The sequence below is a fragment of the Octopus bimaculoides genome, chromosome 6 (assembly GCF_046866305.1).
Source record: "Octopus bimaculoides isolate indiv1 chromosome 6, ASM4686630v1, whole genome shotgun sequence".
In the NCBI taxonomy this organism is placed as follows: domain Eukaryota; kingdom Metazoa; phylum Mollusca; class Cephalopoda; order Octopoda; family Octopodidae; genus Octopus; species Octopus bimaculoides.
Genome location: NC_142933.1, coordinates 20689139 through 20710533, shown reverse-complemented (window position 1 = coordinate 20710533; position 21395 = coordinate 20689139). Strand labels below are relative to the sequence as shown.

General features: G+C 36.1%; 2 protein-coding genes across 3 annotated transcripts in view; both read left to right on the top strand.

The window, feature by feature from the left end:
* Positions 1-5265, top strand: part of LOC106872546 (uncharacterized) — a 17724-nt gene extending 12459 nt beyond the window's left edge. Inside the window, exon 2 of the mRNA XM_089353540.1 lies at positions 3572-5265. Within this exon, the coding sequence (XP_089209666.1) occupies positions 3572-4503 (932 nt within the window). The 3' untranslated portion in view covers positions 4504-5265. The remainder of the gene's footprint in view (positions 1-3571) is intronic.
* The window catches only part of LOC106880876 (uncharacterized), a 25423-nt gene extending 4028 nt beyond the window's left edge, over positions 1-21395 (top strand). The window contains exons 1-2 of one of the 2 annotated variants that reach the window (XM_089353539.1): positions 7955-8471; positions 12498-21395. In XM_089353539.1, the coding sequence (XP_089209665.1) occupies positions 12848-13957 (1110 nt within the window). In that variant the 5' untranslated portion in view covers positions 7955-8471; positions 12498-12847 and the 3' untranslated portion in view covers positions 13958-21395. Of the gene's footprint in view, positions 1-7954; positions 8472-12497 lie in introns of those variants that run through there. The other variant, XM_052969007.2, reaches the window with a different exon arrangement.

Below are 21395 nucleotides of genomic sequence, written 5' to 3'. Positions count from 1 at the left end.
ATATATATATGCATATATATATATATATATATGCATATATATATATATGCATATATATATATATGCATATATATATATATATATGCATATATATATATATATGCATATATATATAATATGCATATATATATATATGCATATATATATATATATATATGCATATATATATATATGCATATATATATATATATATATATGCATATATATATATATGCATATATATATATATGCATATATATATATATGCATATATATATATATGCATATATATATATATCATATGCATATATATATATATGCATATATATATATATATATGCATATATATATATATATATATGCATATATATATATATATATATATGCATATATATATATATATATATGCATATATATATATATATATATGCATATATATATATATATATATGCATATATATATATATATATATGCATATATATATATATATATATATATATGCATATATATATATATATATATATATATATATATATGCATATATATATATATATGCATATATATATATATGCATATATATATATATATATATGCATATATATATATATGCATATATATATATATATATGCATATATATATATATATATGCATATATATATATATATATATGCATATATATATATATATGCATATATATATATATGCATATATATATATATATATATGCATATATATATATATGCATATATATGCATATGTGGGCGCAGGATGTCACAGAACATAAACAACATGAAATACGAATACATGGAATATGAACTTTTTTCGAACAACAAAAGAAATAAATGGAAAACAAGACAAGCAACATAAAGAACGATCCTTTATCAGTTGTCGGCTGCTTTTCTATTCCGTATTTCGAGCAGTCCCCCACTACCACTTGACAACTGGTGTTTGTGTGTTTACGTCTTCATAATATAGCAGTTTGGCAAAAGGGACTGATAAAATAAGTCCCAGGTTTAAAAAAATAAAATAAGTACTAGGATTGATTCATTTGATTAAAAATTCTTCCTAGGTCGTGCCCCAGCATGCCCACAGTCTAATGGCTGAAACAAGTAAAAGATAAAAGATATCTTGAAAAAGAATCAAGTTGAAAATGCACCGGTGGTTTTTTTAATTTATTTATTTTCTTTTAGATGGTTTATTTTTAAGGGCTTAACTGGTTTCACAGACTTTTGTGATTTTCAAAAGTCAAGTGAGATAGAAAGACATAGGGCCATGCCACAAATTTGCAGAATCATTAACACGAGAGGAAAAAATGCTCAGCACTGATTTCATCGTTCATTACTTTCTGCATTCAAGTTATGCTGCGGTTGACTTTGCCTTTCATCCTTTTGTGGTTGATGAAATAAGTACCAGTTGAGCACTGGGGTCAATGTAATCGATTTAGCCCTCCTCCAAAATTGCCGGCCTTGAGCCAGAATTTGAAACTGTGATTATTATTATGATGGCAGCAAGCTGGAATCACTAGAGCAATCAGAAAAATATAACTGCGGTATTTTCTCTGGCTCTTGTTCTCTGTTTCAAATATTGATGAGGTCAGATTTGTCTTTCATCATTTTGGGGTTAATGAAATGAAATAGCAGTCAAATACTAGGGTTGATGGTATCAGTTAACCTCTCCCGTCAAAATTACTGGTCTTTTACCTTAGTAAAAAAACCATTATTATTTTAAGACTCTTTAGTATCTGAGTTCAAATTCCACTGAGCTTAGTTATTCCTTTTACCCCTCTGGAGTCAAATAGAGGTGATAGTACTAACTAATTCCCTTCTCCTCAAAATTGTGCGTCTTGTGCTTAAATATGAAACTGTTATTATTATCATTATTAAGGTGGTAAGATGGCAGAGTCGTTAGCTTGCTAGCCGAAATGCTTAATGATATTTTGTCTATCAGATAGGTTTATCTTTGGCTAGGTATTTCTTCTGCAGCTGTCTTACCAGAAATCAGTGGTGCTTTTCCCTAGCACAAACCCAAACTGCATCTCATCTAAACTAACTCTCTCCCTAATTAGTTGGGCTATGACCCTCTCCGTAACTTTCATTACCTGATCCAACAACTTGATACCTGTGTAATTATTCATATCTAATGTGTTTAATATGTAAAATTGGTATAGCGAATAATGTTATACTGCTATATTTAGTGGCTATTTAAACAATGAGTTCATGGATGATAAACAGGTTGGATGGATGCTGATGAAGGAACAAAAAATTCTGATGTGTCATATATGCATATTATCCATTTTTCACTTTCCATCTTGTTGTTGTTTAATTTAGGCATCTCTGATATGAAACATTGTAACAAAATCAGCTCTGGCTATAACTTCTATAGAAAATCTTTAGAGATAACCGTAACAAGTGATATAATAACACTGCTAACACAGTAGAACATAGTGTTGACTTATAAAACAAGTCTTATATACTTTGTAGTATATCATAGTTGCATAACGAAATGCCATGTCCTACAAGTCATTAAAAAAATGTTATTTTACCACCTGTCCCTTCAAAATACTGTAAACAGACTATTGTTGTTAGAAATACTATTATAAAAGAGTAAATATGTCAGGATTTTTATAGTCTTACCACTTCCAATCATTAACACTGGTCTTACTCTTCAGGTACAGAAAATATATCAGTCTTCAATGGTTACTAATCCTCTTCAAAGCTTGGGTGAGATTCGCAATGGAGAAATGATCCCACATCTGTGGTTGCTGCACTTATAGATATCTTGGATCATACCTCAAAAATGACTAACTAATTGGTTTTTAATCGCTTGTCAACATGCTCCAGCTGTTGGCGTTTAGATGTGCTGCCTTCTGTCTCTTCTTTTTCTACAACTACTACAGCAACCCCCACTCCTTGGAGCTGGTTGGTCTCATATTACCTCTTCTCAAGAACTTCTTACTCATCCCTTCTTTTGTCACTCACTACTATTCTAATCTTCCCACCCCAGACTGCTGGCCATCTGGTGGGATCTAGCACCAATTGGTTATTTTCTACATAATACATGACACACATGCACACATATCTGTGTTAGTTCCATCTAAGATTTTTTCTTTTAATTCCAGGACAGCCGGGTTGAAAAATGGAATTCTACCAAATGTCATCCTTTGACAGTGTTAAATGAAATACAACCAGTGTGAAGTATTACATTTGTCTGAAGGTAACAGTGTGATGTAAGACTTGTATACATACCTACAGCAGACAAATATATGATGGGATACTGACATTAGAGAGCGTTTATTGTCTCGTGCTTATCTTAACACAAACCAGTTTGTTGAAGCAAACCCATGACCAATGAAACATTTGAGAATTCTCTGCATTCGAAATCAACTGATTCAGCTTGAGAAAAATATTTTTCTGGAACTATTGAAAGAAATTCGTTTTTTATTTCAAATGTTTTGGTAGAAAAGTAATACAGAAATTTCTGTTTGTTTCTTCAGCATGGTTTAAGAATGCTAGAGACAGAAGACAAACCTATCAGTAGATGTGATGGTTCGAATAACCCAGACCTAACTTTTAATAAACAGATTCATGATGGAGACAAAGTATACAAATGTGGAAATTGTGGTAAAGCATTTTCGAAAAGTTCCAACCTGTTGGATCATGAACGCATTCATACAGGTGAGAAACCGTATCGATGTGGAGTTTGTGGGAAGGCTTTTTCTCGAAATAGTACTTTAACAGATCACACACGTATTCACACTGGAGAAAAGCCATACTCTTGTGAAATCTGTGGTAAAGCATTTTCAAGTAGCAGTAGTGTATCTGATCATAAACGGATTCACTCAGGAGAAACACCATACTACTGTGAAATCTGTGGGAAGGGATTTGCATTTACTAGTAAGTTATCTCGTCATGTTCGTATTCACACAGGAGAAAAACCATATCATTGTGAATTTTGCGGTAAGGCATTTTCATGCAGAAGTACTTTACTATGTCATAAACGCATTCACACAGGAGAGAAACCGTACCAATGTGAAATCTGTGGGAAAGGCTTTTCAGCTAGCAGTAAACTGTCTCTTCATGTACGCGTTCACACTGGAGAAAAACCATATTTTTGTGATATTTGTTGGAAAACATTTTCCCGTAGCAGTATGTTAACAGACCACAGGCGTGTTCACAATGGTGAAAAGCCATATCACTGTGAAATTTGTGGGAAATCATTTTCTTCTAATAGTAAATTCTCTTGTCACAAACGTGTTCATTCAGGAGAAAAACAATACCAGTGCAAAATCTGTGGTAAATCATTCTCTTTTAACAATCACCTAACTGATCATATACGCATTCACACTGGGGAAAAGCCTTATCAGTGTGAGTTTTGTGGAAGAGTGTTTGCTTGTCGCAGTAACTTATCAGAACACAGACGTATTCATACAGGAGAGAAACCCTTCTCTTGTGAATTTTGTGGTAAGGCATTTTCTAGGAATAGAAATTTAGCTCGTCATTATCGTATTCACACAGAAAAGTGACCATACCAGTATAAAACTTATAACAACAAATTAATCATAAGATCCTGTAGTTTATTTGAAATATTGAAGTAGTGGGATATTGTTATTAAAATATAAAAAAAGAATATCACCATAAAGCTAAAGAATTAGAAAAATAATCTTATTTAATGTTTCATCTTCAATTCTTCATCGTGTGTCTTCAGTATGGTTTATTACATCTTTATATCAAAACATCTTAGATTTGAAGAGGATGTTAACATTCTTGAATTTTGCAATTATGCATCTTGAATGTTAAAAAATTATTATGATTGTGTAAATATTATTGGTTTCAATTATTAATATAAACAATTATATCATCAATGATATAATTGAGACTCTAGTAAACAGACAGAAAATATAACTAGTTACATGAAATTAACCTGGAAAGATTCTCAAATACACTTTCTCAAACACTATCTAATGTAAAACACAACTTCATTAATAAACTTTTGACCCAAATTTATATAAACATAAAAACTGAATTCTTTGACAAGAGATTGGAACTAACTTTTATACAATGAATTACATTTTAAAATGAAATTTCAGTTTTAAGTAATACTTCCTAGAGCCATAGGTAATGCTAATTATGAGCACATCTGTTACTTATACAAATATCTTTACACTCTCCATCTACCAATAGTGAATTTGATGAGAAGCTGCATCACCTCAAGTTCATACTATTTGAAATGTTGAATAAACACTCTACTTGTAATTTTGAATAAATTATTCTGCCAAAACCTCTAATATTTCTCAAGTTTTTTGTATTTTGTCAGTTACAGACACAATATTAAGATTTCTGTTTCTAATGCAGAAGCCATGTATTGTATGAGGGTGAGCTGAAAAGTTCCTGGCTTTGGGTAAAAGAAAATACAAGAAGATCAGTTAATTACGATTTTATTCAGCATATTCCCCGCCCAGATTCATACACTTATTGCAGTGGTCCTTCAGTTTTTCTAAGCCCTGTCAAAGAACTGGAAGGTTGGACCTCCAACCAGGCCTTTCATGATACCCTTAAAGCCAGATACTTTTCAACACACCCTCATATGATTGACCAAAATACTTATGCTAGTATAGCAGTGGAACTCTTGAACAATACTGAGCTATAATGGTAAGTTACCAATGTATCAACTGTCTAACTTGAAAAGATATCTTCGATTGTAGGTACCTCTATAAAATGCTATATCTAATTGTACTGCTAGTGTAATAAATACCACCTTCTTTATTAAAATTGAAACTTGAATTGAATTGTTATCTGCCATAACCTTGGCTTGACTTTATTCTTGGGAAATTAGATAGAAAAGAAGGAAAGCCCAAATTTTTAGGTTGTAGATTTAATCTGATAATTTATTTACTACCACTTGGCACCTTCAGTGCCATTATTAACATTCACTCTGTTGTAGATATCATTCAATACATCTCTCCTTAATTTATTAATGAAGCTATCCTGTATCACTAATTTACTATCAGGAAAGAGTTTACTAGACTCTCAAAAGTTTATGGGATTGATATCTTTTTTATTGCTTTATATTATAAAAGAAAGTAGAACCATGGACTTTGCAGGGTCTTTTAGACAAGATGAAGCCAATGTGGCTGTTATTTAGTTTGAACTTCTATATGTTGAAGTTTGTGCTCAGGGTGAGAGGTGTTTGAGAGTGTTGCATTCTAGGAAATGCTGGATCTGAGATGCATACCTACTCTCTCTCTCTCTCTCTCTCTCTCTCTCTCTCTCTCTCCCTCTCCCCCTCTCTCTCTCTCTCTATATATATATATATATAACAATTAGAAAATGGAGGATAATATGCTGAACCCAACTACTTGCAGACGGTGTATCCCGTTGAATTCATTAATTTAATTCATAGCAAAAGTGACAAAGAAAGAACCAAAGCACAGGTGTCTATGGCAGACTATGTTATTTTGCCAACCTGGTTTACATATAGAAGTACAAAGTACATAAGAATTAGAGGATGACCTCTAATTCCTTATGTACTTTGTACTATTCTTAACAGTATACGCCAACGTGATGGATGAATCTTCTTCCTCGATGCTCCTGGAGAGACAGGAAAAACATTTATTATGAAGCTTCTCCTTGCAAAGTTAGACAGCACTAGGACATCGTGGTAGCTCTGGCTTCCTCTGGTATTGCAGCTACTTTGTTACCCAGTGGCAGGACAGCACACTCGACTTTTAAACTCCCTCTCAATTTAGCAGCATCCGAGATGCAACATCATGCAACATCAGCAAAAGCTCAGATCAAGGGCAGATACTTAAAAGGTGTCATCTAATCGTCTGGGATGAGTGCACCATGGCTCACGAGGGAGCTTTGGAAGTATTAGATAGAGCCCTGAAAGACATCCGAGACTGTCAGACTCAAATGGGAGGTGTAACGCTTCTGTTGTCAGGTGATTTCAGGCAAACTCTTCCTATCATTCTGAAAGACACTAGAGCAGATGAGGTCCAAGCATGCCTAAAGTCCTCTGCCCTGTGGCATCATGTTACGATCCTCAGTCTTACCACTAACATGAAAGCTCAGCTACACGGCGACCAAATGTCCGCAAAGCTTGCACGGACATTTTGACACTTGGTGATGACAAAGTGCCTCTCGACGCTGTAGGAGAAATGGAAGTGTGGCCATTTTCCTCTGTTGTTAATTCTGTGGATGAGCTCAAACACAAAGTCTTTCCCAACTTCACAGGAAACTACCAAAATTGGCTGTGTGAAAGAACAATATTAGCTCCCCCAAAAAACGTCGCTGTTAAAAAAATAAATCAACAACTAATGCGTTCTCTTCACACTTACAAGTCTGTTGATACAATTCCAGATAAAAATGAAGTGGTGAACTATCCTCCAGAATTTCTCATATCGTTGGAGCCTCCTGGACTACGTCCCCATATATTAGCACTTAAAGTTGGAACTCCTGTATGTATGTGTGTGTGTATCTGTATATATAGATATACATTTATTTATATATAATTATATCAAGCCCACTCTCTATATATGTAAATTACATGCAAATCACACAGACATATGTGTGTGTATGCATATACACCCCACGTTCGCCAGCGCGCATTTTGTTTCCATATTCGTTTACTACATGTTGTTGTACACCTATTACACTATTAAAAAAAATATTTTTTGGCTGTGGTGAGACGACTCGAAACATTCACGATGTGAATTATTCGAGTCCTCTCCCCCACCTCCGCTCGCGAACGCGCATTTTTTTTTTCATATTCGTTTAGCGCAAGTTGTTTTACACCTATTACACTATTTTTGTCTTTTCTTTGCTCGGGTCAAACCCTTTAGTTTGACCACAATATCCGTTAGTTCCAAAACAATAATCACTAATTACATCTTCCTTACAAACATGTTACACGCGCTCGAATAAAAGATGGAATTGTCACGGACGAGGCACCTTTTATAAGTTTGTAGAATGACAGCTAAACAACAACAACAATAATTTAAGATCTATTTTGTCATAAGGAATCGAGAACGTATAGATTACACATGTCTGTGAAATTTTGAAGTTTCATTTTTATTCTCTTACTTGTTTCGTTTCGGCGATTCCATGATACCAGTTTGTATTTTCGCACGATGCACTGATTTTCTCCGTTAGTTTGGTCTCTTTATCCCGTTGTCCGCATCACGTCAGAGATTGCGTAGCCTCAGATGAGCTGTGATTGAATAAACCCAGATCAAAGGTTTTCTAGTCATAACCATCACGTATATCTACATATTCTCTGATGTGTTCATTGTTTTAAGACGATAGGGAGTGATTGAAATATTAGCTGCTATTTCTAGCAACTTGAGCGACTACGTATAGGCTCTTTTTATGGAAAGGGGTGGTGATTTGTATAGGGTACATCGATAGAGAAATGATAGTTAGAGAATGTAATTTAAATGTTTAACGTGTTGAAGAGCAAGAAAAACAAATAAGATGAAAAAATTATGTTGAGGTAAGCTAACTATTGTTTGATATATTCAATGTAAAATAGTTTATTTTAATGGTTTGTGAAGAGCAGCGCTCATGTTTATTTGCAAGGTCTCAATGTCTAATGGAATGAAGTGTTGGAAGAAAGCATGGTTTATGAGGTTTCCTCGGACTTGGTCCAAGTGTTTATAACAGAACGAACTTCACTAAAAGCGCTACCTCGCTGAGTGGCGGTGTTTGGACGATGGATTAAGACCACCACCCAATAATAAATATCAAAATAGTATCTCATACCATAGGTATGTTTAATAAACATATATTGACTGTAGAAACAAACCCCCATAGATTAAAAATCGCACAACTTTTCAGCAGCTCGAAATCCGCGTGTATGTGTGTTGGGAGGGGGTTAGAATTGATTGATCAGTTCCATTATTCGTTAAACTTGTCACTGTTTTCTAACTGCCGAAATTATGAAGCCAAGTGCTACTTTATAGAAAATGTAAAAGTTATGAATAAATTATATTTACATATTTACACTTTAGCGAAAAAGAACCCAATTTACAAAAGTAAACAATAAGAAAATAGCAAAAAGACAGTTAATAAATAATTAAAATAGATGTATGCTCGCTCCCTCTATTGAACATCATTCTCATCACCAACCTTATACGAGTGTTGCCAGATTAATGTCATAAGAAAGGTAGCACAATTTTTTTTCAAAAGAAACGACTGTATTAGTAACGCCAAATGAAAACTTTGTTTGTTTTGTGGCATAGGTCACCGTAATTCATTCAACGTAAAAAAAAAAAAATTCCAATTATTCCGGGATGGGGGTCCGACCCCCTCACCTTTTTTTCCGAACAAAAATAAGGGATTTGTGACACATTTGGAGGTCAGGGTACTTGATTCCACGCAAAAAATCCGAGGTTGTTTTTTCTTAGTGAAACGCGTGCGAGTGCACTTACCAAAATTTACTCCCTTTTCCTACCCACAGTGACATGGTGTTAGAATTTTTTTTTTTTTAATGGCTAGAGAGGTTGGTGAAAAATTGTTATGCAGAAGGACTTACTCTTCTGTCAATAATATTGTGACTGCTTCCATCAAATGTTTGCAGTACTGGATACAGTGTAGCAAACTTGTCACAAGTTTTGGTCTCAAGATATTTTGTTTTTATTTTAATTAACACTGAGCATACTTTGGGTATGCTCAGTGTTTATTCTGCTCTATTAAAAAAAAAAAATAAAAAAGAATTGCTTTAACTGAAAATTATAATAAAACTTAGCTAAAAACAGGACAAATGTGTGTACATGGGAACAGGGGCTCAAACTAGGAGAGGAATTACAAAAGTTAAACATAATTGCTGTAACAATTTTTTCCAGCTTTTGTGATGAAATCTCATTGTTTTTCTTCTTTCTTTGACTTAAATGTTTAATTGAAGGCATTTTGTTAAGTAATTTCACTTAATTACTCTTCGTAAAAGGTTCTTTGTTTTCATTTTATTTCGTACATTTACACTGTATATTTTCCCCCTGATTCTATGTTTATAAGTATTCCCCTTCCTCTGTCACCTGTGCCTCCTGCTTATTATAAAGCTTGAGCAATGAAGAATTGCATCAGATCTGTTAGTATCTGATACTCCCACCCCTGCTCTCTATCTCCTACCAGCAAATTTGTAACAGTTGTGTCTTTCTTCTGTCATGGTACCTGAGTAATGACAGATTGCATCTAATCCACTACCACCACCCCTTCACCGGTCTTCACTGCGTCTCCCTCAGGTATCCATCACTATTTCACCAAAGCCATCTTGACTACTCATCACTATTGCCTTCTCTTTTCAGCTAATGTTTCCTTTCTACATTGCTAGTCTCCACTCCATCACATTATTAATATCCATCATCCTTTTACCATCAACTGTTTTATGAGTATCCATCATTCACTCTCTCCTCTTACTCTTTCCCCATTCCTGTCTCTCCCTTTGCTCCTAGCATTGTCTTTCTCTCTCTCTCTCTCTCTCTCTCTCTCTCTCTCTCTCTCTTCTCTCTTTTTCCACACTATCAACCCAATCACCCTGTTTGTCTCTTCATACTTCCACTTCTTTCTCCAATTCACTTTAGTTCATCTCCTACAACCACTCTCTCTTCAACCTACTCTGTTAGTCACATTGCTTCATACAAAGACAATGTAGAGCAGTGAAGATGTCTTTTGACTTGCAGAGTACAAGGCAACTCCACCAGTTCTGGTACTGCAATAAAATGCTCACAGCACACTCTGTAAAGTGGTTGGTGAATGATGGACACAATGTAAGGACTGTAAGTGTTGTCTTGTGAAGGACATGACAACCTCTGGACATTCAGCTGTAGGAACTTAAAAACATATGAGTGAGGCATAGTTCCCTGAACTAATACTCAAACTGACTCAAACTGTGATCACTTGTCCAACCCACAACAGCATGGAAAGAGAATGTAAAATAATGATGATAATGGTGGTGATGATGATGATTATAGCACACACACACACACACACACACACACACACACACACACACACACACACACACACACACACACACACACACACACACACACACACACACATGACTTTATACTGAACAGGTTTAGTATAAGTACTTAAAGTAGATGTTTTCCTTTAGATATCAGTTTGACAAAATAGAATAAATCCTAAAGGATTCCTGGTTCTCGTCATTGTCATTGTTGTTGTTGTCATCATCATCATCATCATCATCATCGTGATCATCATCATCATCATCTAATGTCTATTTTTCATGCTGGCATAGCCAAGAGGGTTTGACAGCAACTGGCAAGTCAGAAGATTGCACCAAGCTCTATTGTCTCTTTTGGCATGTTCTTCTATGGCTGGGTGACCTTCCTAATGCCAACCACTTTCCAGAGTGTACCAGGTGCTTTTTATGTGCTACTAGTAGCAGTGAGGTTAACAAGTAACCTGCAGGACAAGATTCTTCAACTGGGTTGAGTAGTATTGAGGGACAGAGAAGATGTCTTGCATTAGAAGAGAAACATGACTACCTCAAATGGAGAGAGAAAGAATAGTGAAAAATGGTGAAGATGAGAAGGTAGATGAGTTCATGAAAATATTAAGCATTTATGAAATATCTATTGAGGTGATTAACAAACTGTCCATCAAATTGTTTGTCAGACTGTATGTCAAGTTGTTTGTCAATCAGTCTGTCAAAGTGTTTGTCAATTTATCAAGTTGCTTGTCAAACAATTTATCAACTCATTGAGGCAAACACACTCACCCTGCCACACAGATTTCTGTGTGTGTGTTGTCTCTGTATTTTTGTATTGGCAGGGCCTCTGAGATTTGTTGGAGGGAGAGAGGAAGGTATCTTCAAATCTGAGCTGTGACTCAAATTCTTGCAACAGAATAGATTCCACTAAGAGCAACCAAGGTGGCAGGAGGTGGAATTAAACTGGGTGATACGCTAATTCTTTCACCCTTCTAGTCTATGACAAATCTATGTCCTGACCCACTATTGTCTTAAAAAGGAAGGATCCATTAAATGGTTTAATTTTAAATACACAGTAATCCCTCAACTATCATGGATGGTACGTTCCAAACCCCACTGCAATAGGTGAAAATCAGCGAAGTAGAAACAGTACCGTACTGTATATTTAAAAAAATATTTTTATAATTTGTATATATTTATTTTATTATAGATGAAAAACAACATGACGCAGGAATTGACGTAAGCTTAAATAATAAACCGCGATAGGAGAACGGCGATATGGCAAGGGATTACTGTATTATGTCTGAAAGTAAGCCAGAATGGTCATAGTTTAAATGTCCTTGATCACTACTGCTCAGTCAGGGATGACTTAGAACTAAACAGCAGCAACATTACTAGTTTTGGAAGGTCCATGAGGGCTAAGGTCTGTCACCCACTTCCTTTAGCTAAATAATTAAGAAGAATAAATTTGAAGTTTGTGTTAGAAATCTGTATAATTGAAATTAAAAATCTTTAGTGAAGATTCTTGATTCTTATATTCTCATTAACATTTTTGTTTAATTTCAGGACAGATTATTGGAAAGTAAAATTAACCACAAGACATCGTCATAAACAGTATTACACCTGAAATTACCAAGTTACTTATCAAGTTCTATGAATGTAATGATGCAGTGAAAAGCTGACATGTCTCAATTGAGAAGTCATTTTATAACAAGTAAAGCTTAAATTAATACAAACTTGTTCAAGAACACAAAAAGTCTGACCATAGGAACATTTGGAAGCATTCTAAATTCAGTAAAGTCTGGTTCTGTTTAAGAAAATATGTTCCTCTGTAAAATTGTTGAAGGAATATTTGTTGTGAGGAAAACTTGTTTCATTGGAAAGGTTTTCTTAGAAAGGAAATAATTTGTTAGATAATGTTGGAAACAGAAGAAAAACCTCACATATGTGATGTTTGTGGGGAGCTGTTCCCTGTGGATTCTGACTTATTAGTTCATAAATGTACTCACAATGGAAATAATATAATCAAATGTGAAAATTGTGATAAAATATTTTCTTGTATCAGTCAGTTGTCAGTCCACAAACGTCTACACACTGGACAAAAAACATACCAATGTAGTATTTGTGAGAAAGTATTTGCTTACAGAAGTACTTTAGCAGTTCATGAAAGTACACATGCTGAAAGAAAACCATACTGCTGTGAGATTTGTGGAAAAAAATTTTCAACGAAGAATAACTTTACAAATCATAAACACATTCACACAGGAAAAAAACCATACTCCTGTGAACATTGTGGGAAAGCATTTTCCAGTCAGAGTAACTTATTTTACCACAAGCGCCAAAACACCATAGAAAAATCATTGCAGTGTGATATTTGTGAGAAAATATTTTCTTATAATTGCCAACTGTCGGATCATAAACGTACCCACCTTGGCAAAAAGTCTTACCAGTGTGACATTTGCATGAAAAAATGCTGTAATAATTACACTTTATCAAACCATAAACGTATTCATACAGGGGAAAAACCATTTCAATGTGACATCTGTGGGAAATCTCTTTCTTCTAGCACTAATTTATCATATCATAAGCGAATGCATACTGGAGAAAAACCATATCAGTGTCAACTCTGTGGAAAAGCATTTTCTTACAAATTTAAATTATCAAATCATGTACGTACACACACTGAAGAAAAACCTACCTGTGAAATATGTGGCAAAGAATTTTCTGGAAATGATAAATTATCAATTCATAGGCGTATTCACACTGGTGAAAAGCCATACAAGTGTGGTATTTGTGGGAAAGCTTTTTCTGATGGCAGCAATCTTATAGCTCATAAACGTACACATACAGGAGAAAAGCCATATCCCTGTGATATCTGTGGGAAAGCATTTTCTTTTAGCAGCAGATTATTACTTCATAAACGTATTCATACTGGAGAGAAACCATATCTCTGTGATATCTGTGGGAAAACAGTTTCTGATAGCAGCAATTTATCAGCCCATAAACGTATTCACATTTGGGAATAGCTATATTGCTGCAAAGTTACCAGCAACTCTGTCTACAATAATCAATGCTGATCTTGGGAAACATGCAATACTGTATCTCATTCCCAAGAACGGCAACATTTCTGACTCTCCTAATTATCATTCTATTTCATTTACAATATTACTAAGGTAATAGAAACAGCCATTAGCAATTACCCTCTAACATCTCTCTTTTTAATGACCAGCTGTATGATTTCCCTTAAGCCAAATCCACTAGTCACTTCCATATGTCACCCACTAATGGGCTCTTACCTTGGAGATATTTGGTGAAAGCTCTGTTTTCACCCTCAACATCAGCCAAACTTTCAACTATGTCTGACATATGAATCTGCTATCGCCTGCTTATGAGCTTCACATGTCTCTTATTACTTGGATCAGTAACTTTTTATCAGATTATATTATTGTGGCATGTCTTGACAGAGCTGTTAGTGCCCCTTATTCTATAAATTCTAGTGTACACCAAAGTTTGATTTTGTTTCCTCAATACTTCTCCTTCCATATTAATGGTCTTGTCATCATGTTCAACAATGTCTACTCTATGTAAATGACCTTACCCTTCATTCTCGCTCGACCCTACCCAACAATGTATCAGTCTCATGCAATTCAGACACCCAAAGGTCAAACGTGCACTAACACCATGAATGGGGATTGTAAAAGTAGACATTTGAGCGAGATCGTTGCCAGTGCCGCCGAACTGGCTCCTGTGCAGGTGACACGTAAAATACACCATTTTGAGCGTGGTCATTGCCAGTATCACCTGACTGGCCTTCGTGCCGGTGGCACGTAAAAGCACCCACTACACTCTCGGAGTGGTTGGCGTTAGGAAGGGCATCCAGCTGTAGAAACTCTGCCAAATCAGATTGGAGCCTGGTGTAGCCATCTGGTTTTCACCAGTCCTCAGTCAAATCGTCCAATCCATGCTAGCATGGAAAGCGGACGTTAAACGACGATGATGATGATGATGATGATGATCATTGAACGGAGATATGTTAGTCTTGTCCCTTTCAACAGCAAGAAAACACAAATGTTACTCATCAAGATATTATCATCATACCTCACCCTCTTAAACATGGACTGCATGCTACTAGAGACCTTGCCATTGTTCCAAATGTTGGGCCTCATTATTATTGAGGACCTCTCCTGACAGAAGCATATCTCTAATGTAGCGAGGCAAACAGCCCAATACTGATCATTCTTTTTAGAGTCAGAAGATACTTCAGCTCCCAACAACTATTGATACACCATACATCTCAGGAGAGACCCAAAATGTAGCATTACTCTTCCATCTGGGATGTTGCTGTTGTTTCACATGCAGACATTCTTAACCAATTTCCAAGAAGAACCATCTGACTGAGTTGCTAAAATGTCAGTCACAGACATACTCCAGCATCTGGACCAAAGATGTGTTGTATTCTTGCTTCTGCCTTTTCTACTGCAGCTATAATGGTTTCTACTCTTTGGTGCTGGTTAGGCTGATATCTCTATGCAGACGTTTCTCACCAACATGTTTCTACTCCTTCGATCACCCAAGTCTGCAGAATTTCATAAGTTTCTGTAGCGTTTTCGTCCAGTCTAACCCAAAACCTTATTGCATAGCAATCTTCCAAATTATCTTCACGTCCCGACAGTATTCTGCAAACTGGTCAGCTGTGACATGCAGTATTTCGTAGAGTGTGTTCAAAGAGATATTACAGCTATTTCTTTCATTCTGAAATTAAAAAAAGAAAAAGAAAATGGTAGGTCATCTTATTAAATGTGTAGTAACGATTTACTGTGGAGGCGCAATGGCCCACTGGTTAGGGCGGCGGACTCGCGGTCATAGAATCGCGGTTTCGATTCCCAGGCCGGCCGTTGTGAGTGTTTATTGAGCGAAAACACCTAAAACTCCACGAGGCTCCGGCAGGGGATGGTGGCGAACCCTGCTGTACTCTTTCACCACAGCTTTCTCTCACTCTTACTTCCTGTTTCTGTTGTGCCTGTAATTCAAAGGGTCAGCCTTGTCACACTCTGTGTCACGCTGAATACCCCCGAGAACTACGTTAAGGGTACACGTGTCTGTGGAGTGCTCAGCCACTTGCACGTTAATTTCACGAGCAGGCTGTTCCGTTGATCGGATCGACTGGAACCCTCGACGTCGTAAGCGACTGAGTGCCAACAACAACAACAATGATTTACTAAAATTATAGTAATCTAAGACAGTTATAACTGCCTCTCTTAAATAAGTTTCAAATCTTCTGGAATGCACCTCATTTTGAAGTAAAAGAAGCCTTATTATTATTGTTGTTGTTGTTTGTCGAGCCATGCCTGGCTCATAAGGGCTGGTTTCCCGGTTTCACTGGCGTATAGATTCCCCACCTGGACGGGACGCCAGTCCATTGCAGGTGAGCTGCTAGATGCAGGAGGAAAGAGTGAGAGAAAGTTGTGGCGAAGGAGCCAGCAGAAGTTCGCCATTACCTTCTGCCGGAGCCGCGTGGAGCTTAGGTGTTTCGCTCATAAACACACACACACACACATCACCCGGTCTGAGATTCGAACCCGCTGCTCTGACCACTAAGCCACGTGCCTCTGCGAAGCCTTATTATGTTGAAAAAAATTCTTTATGTTGAAAAATTTCTTCTGAATTAGTTAAGTACTTGAGAACACATTTTACCTTTCGTCTTTTCTACTTAACATTATACTAAAACTACAGCGTTTGTAGTTATGTTAGCGCTAACATGTAAATGGCACCTAAGAATAATTTATTGCTAATTAAGCTCAAGTCAGCTGTGATCAAAGGTATTCCAGATATGACTATCCTGTCTTTTATTCAGACATTGTACCTTGGTCTACATTATCGAATGTATCCAACATCCATTGTTTTTAATTGAGATCTATTGGATCTGAGATCACCTTTTTCAATGTGCTCTTTTTCTAAGAAGTTATCTGAGGGAGATTTGACAGCTATTTCTAGCTGGCCGAACGACTATGTAAAGGCTCTCCTGTTGGCTCATGCAGGTCGCAGTACGGTGAATTAATGTTTAGTAGACCGACATCTCTGTTTTACACATTCAGGTAACAATTTATCAAAATAAATTGTTTTGATATCGTCAACAATTACAAATATCTCATTAATTTGTTATTAGCGATGGAAGCAGTATTAGTTCAGAATAGTATTCTGTATATCTTACTTAACGTGGATATACTGTAAGAAAGCCACAACACTGCGGTATTCGTCTTGAGAAAGCATTTCGTATAGACGCATAAAGCTAAAAGAAGTATCAGCAGCAGCAACAGCAGACGAAAGCGTCCAGCAGCGTCGGTGGAATTGCTAGATGCAGGATTTCTGCGTATTTGATTGCTGTGATTCCCTTAACAAGATGTTGACTAGCTGTAGTCCTTTTAAACCCTAAACTACTGTAGTACTTTGTCCTGACTCTAGAGGGAGAGGATAGGATTAGGTGGTAGAGTCTAGTTCGAGGATTTCCATAGTTCTCAAAGCGAAAGCTTGGTACTCGACTTTTCAAGGCTTCTGCACGCACGCATAAGTATGCATATTTGATATCTTTTTCTTCAATACATAGTGTTGGTTTAGCACTGACCACTCAGTTGCTGTCTGCTGCATGGAAGCAATCTACTTGGAATAGTAGCGTTAGATTGTTATAAGTCTCAGAGTAGAAACCATACTTTGATAGGTCAACGAGGAAGCTTCCATGTGGTCATTCGTTGTGTAAGAAACAGCTGACAAATTTCCTTCAAATTCTATTCTATCATCTTAAAATGGTTAAATATACTGGATAATCTAATATTGAGTATACTGTTAGAAAAGATGACAAGATAGTCACAGTTAAAATACCAATCCAATTGTATTTCTGACCTTGATTTTCCGTAATATATGTGAACGTCTTAAAAAAACAGCAGAAGCCACGAAGTAAGCTATGAGATATCTATAAAAGTGTCTTATAAAGTTTGCAAAATATTCGTACAGACACTGCTAGATAATATTTGCAAATACTTTGGAAAAATACACGATAATGTCAACAGTAGCTATGATTAAGATAGGAAGTAGCATACTTTTAAAATCACTGGTTCACGCAATGCGACTGCAATTATACACCAGAAATAGCCAAACTCATAAAAGCATGAGACAACTTCAAACACAATAAAGCAAAACATTGCATAGCCAAAATAAAACCCAGCATCAAAGAATGAGGTAGAAAAATATAAATAAACTTCAGAAAAGTGACCAATATTTAGATCTAACATAAGCCACAAAACAAATACTAAACTACCAGAAAGAGAGAGTCATTATTATCATTGTGATTGTTGTCATAGTCGTCATCGTCATCGTCATCAACAACAACGGTCAGACGACATATATACACTGCAACGCCAAATAAACACCCTTATCAGACAATACGGGAAAACCAGCCACCAGAAACCTATACAAAGGATGGTTTTGACCCTTTCTGTTAGACACCACAAAAAGCGTTAGGAATATCTAAAATCCCCATGACAATTCTAAAGCACAATAAAAACCCAAGTGATGTAATAAACCATCAAGAATTTGAGAAAGGAAAAGCTAATCTTTCGTACCACAAACCCTCCTCTTCAAATCACAAATCATAACACAGACCATTTCTTTTAACCATCACACTGCTCGTAAATCTTCCATACCTTTCGTTGTAATTACCATCGGCATCAGCAAAGCTTTCAACTTGATTTCTCGTTACACACTCATAAAAAGCACTCAACATTACAAAAATACTGGCTAGCAATGCAGCAATCTGGTTGCCAGGCAAAGTACTAATCGAATCACAATGCCTAAACAGTGTGCAGAAAGAACACTTCCAGCTATTGCAATTTTCCGGGGAATATGAAGTAAATCCATTCTCTTATTCACTCCTTTCATACTATGCTTGCAAGAATTTGCTCTCCGTAAAACATACTCAGAGAGCCTCATACGCAGATGACATCGTAGTCCCCTCTCATATTCAGATACTCTTGCACAACTACTGTACAATTCATCTAGAAACTTGACTTCATAAAAGTACCAACCAAATCCACTGTGTCCTTTGTTACAACAGCAGAAAACATTCAAATGCAACCAATCATCTCACTGGTGCACAAATACAGCGAAACAAAAATATTAAAACCAATGAGATGTGAGGGGCACAGTTTGTTGCTCCAATAAGCTTTAAAGTTCGCAGTCCTCGTCACTATGAAAAAAACTACCTCCAAAGACCTAGAGTACTATTGTGACAATAAAGAAATAACTGCCGATCAATAGCATCACCTGGTCCAAACATTGCCAGGTACACATAAGCGGAGAGAATCTATAACAGTTGGTCACTGACGGAGTCCTCTTTCGCTGCCTCTGCTGAGGCTACCACCATCATTGGTAGGCAGATAGCAATAGATGGGAGAGTACTAAGGATACATGACCAGACTGCACTCTGTATCCAACGCGATTTTGGAATTCTGGGTCGCGCATCGGTGTTTGGCCATCTACCTGCATGTCATGGAACTGTTCATCAAATACTGGCCTTGTGCTACAAAATACTAACCATAATTACGAGCTATAACCCAGATGGTAGAGAACAAATATCTTTCGTAGGACCAACATAGTTTCTTATTTCTTTGTTACCCACAAGGGGCTACACACAGAGGGGACAAACAAGGACAGACAAAGGGATTAAGTCGATTACATCGACCCCAGTGCGTAACTGATACTTAATTTATCGACCCCAAAAGTATGAAAGGCAAAGTCGACCTCGGCGGAATTTGAACTCAGTACGTAACGGCAGACGAAATACCTATTTCGTTACTGCCCACAAGGGTCTACACACAGAGGGGACAAACAAGGACAGACTAACAGATTAAGTCGATTATATCGACCTCAGTGCGTAACCGGTACTTAATTTATCGACCCCAAAAGTATGAAAGGCAAAGTCGACCTCGGCGGAATTTGAACTCAGTACGTAACGGCAGACGAAATACCGCTAGGCATTTCGCCCGGCGTGCTAACGTTTCTGCCAGCTCACCGCCTTACCAACATAGTTTCTTGTGCTCTGTGATTCAACCGAACCATTATGTAACACACGAGTATGAAACGATTCACTATTACGAATTTTGATGGTTAGGTCAAACGCTGATCGTTTCAATCGCTTCTGGTCCTGTGTATCTCGGCCGAGAGTGAATTGCTTAAAACTTTCAAGCATTAAATTTATCTAGCCCATTTATATATTGCACTGAATTCTTTTCTTTTCGAGGTTTTTGACATCATCAGTATTTTGGTATTTTCAGCGTGAATGGCTGTGTTGACTATATGAAATTTAAAAAAAAAACAGGTAAAAGCAGTTAGAGAGAGAGAGAGAGGTGTGAATGCATGTAAGTACATGCACAAACATATATACATACGAGTAAATACACACACACACACAAATACATGCATACCTATTTACATACATACACATATACGTATTCCTTTCTAAAGTCGACTTTGCCTATCAACCTCTCAGGGACGATAAAGTACTAGTTCAACACTAGAGTCAATTCTTCTCTCACTATTTCACTCTCTCCATCGCTCTCTCTCTAGAAGAAATTGTCTTTGGAGAGGTACGGGAAGTGAAGAGAAATGAACTGCAGCAGCTGTAAGCTACGCAAAATTAGCAATTAGTCTGGATTTTATCATCGTGAATCGAACGCCAAGGAAGCAAGGATATATTTTATTCTATTATGCGCTTTCGTTCTTTCTTGTTTTTGACAAATATGTATCCAAATTCATTATCACATAAATCACTATATACTATATATGAAAAAGCAGTACCCAAATTGTGAAATTTGTCTGAGATATGCGTAAATAGTATATAATAGCTAATCCGAGGGGGGGAAAAAAAATGGTTAATGGGCAAAGGGAAATAAATCTTGTATCATAAAGCATGTTATATTAAGAGTTATTTCCCATAGATTGTTATTTCTTCAGGATGACTTATGTAAAAAAAAAAAAAAGTTGAAATTACTTTTTAGTGGTAATGAGAAATGATGTTACGTCATACATTGCAACAAGAATGAAGGAAAAATTAGTGATAAAATCACAGTATATACGCGGGCGCACATACACACAATCATACGCATATAATGTAAAGTAAATAAATATGATGTGTAATTCTCTCTTTATATATATATATATATATATATATATATATATATATATATATATATATATATATATATATTTATATAAAGAGCATTATTACAGAAAAATAATAACGCCACACAGTGGACTTCTCAAAATAACCACATTTAGTACCTAATGCGAGGAAAAACAACCACCAGAAGATGACCAACTTTCCTTTAAAAAAACTTAATTGTGTATCGACCGATTTCGCGATTACTAGAATGAATCTAGATTTCGTTCATCAGCACAGTATTGTCTCAAAAA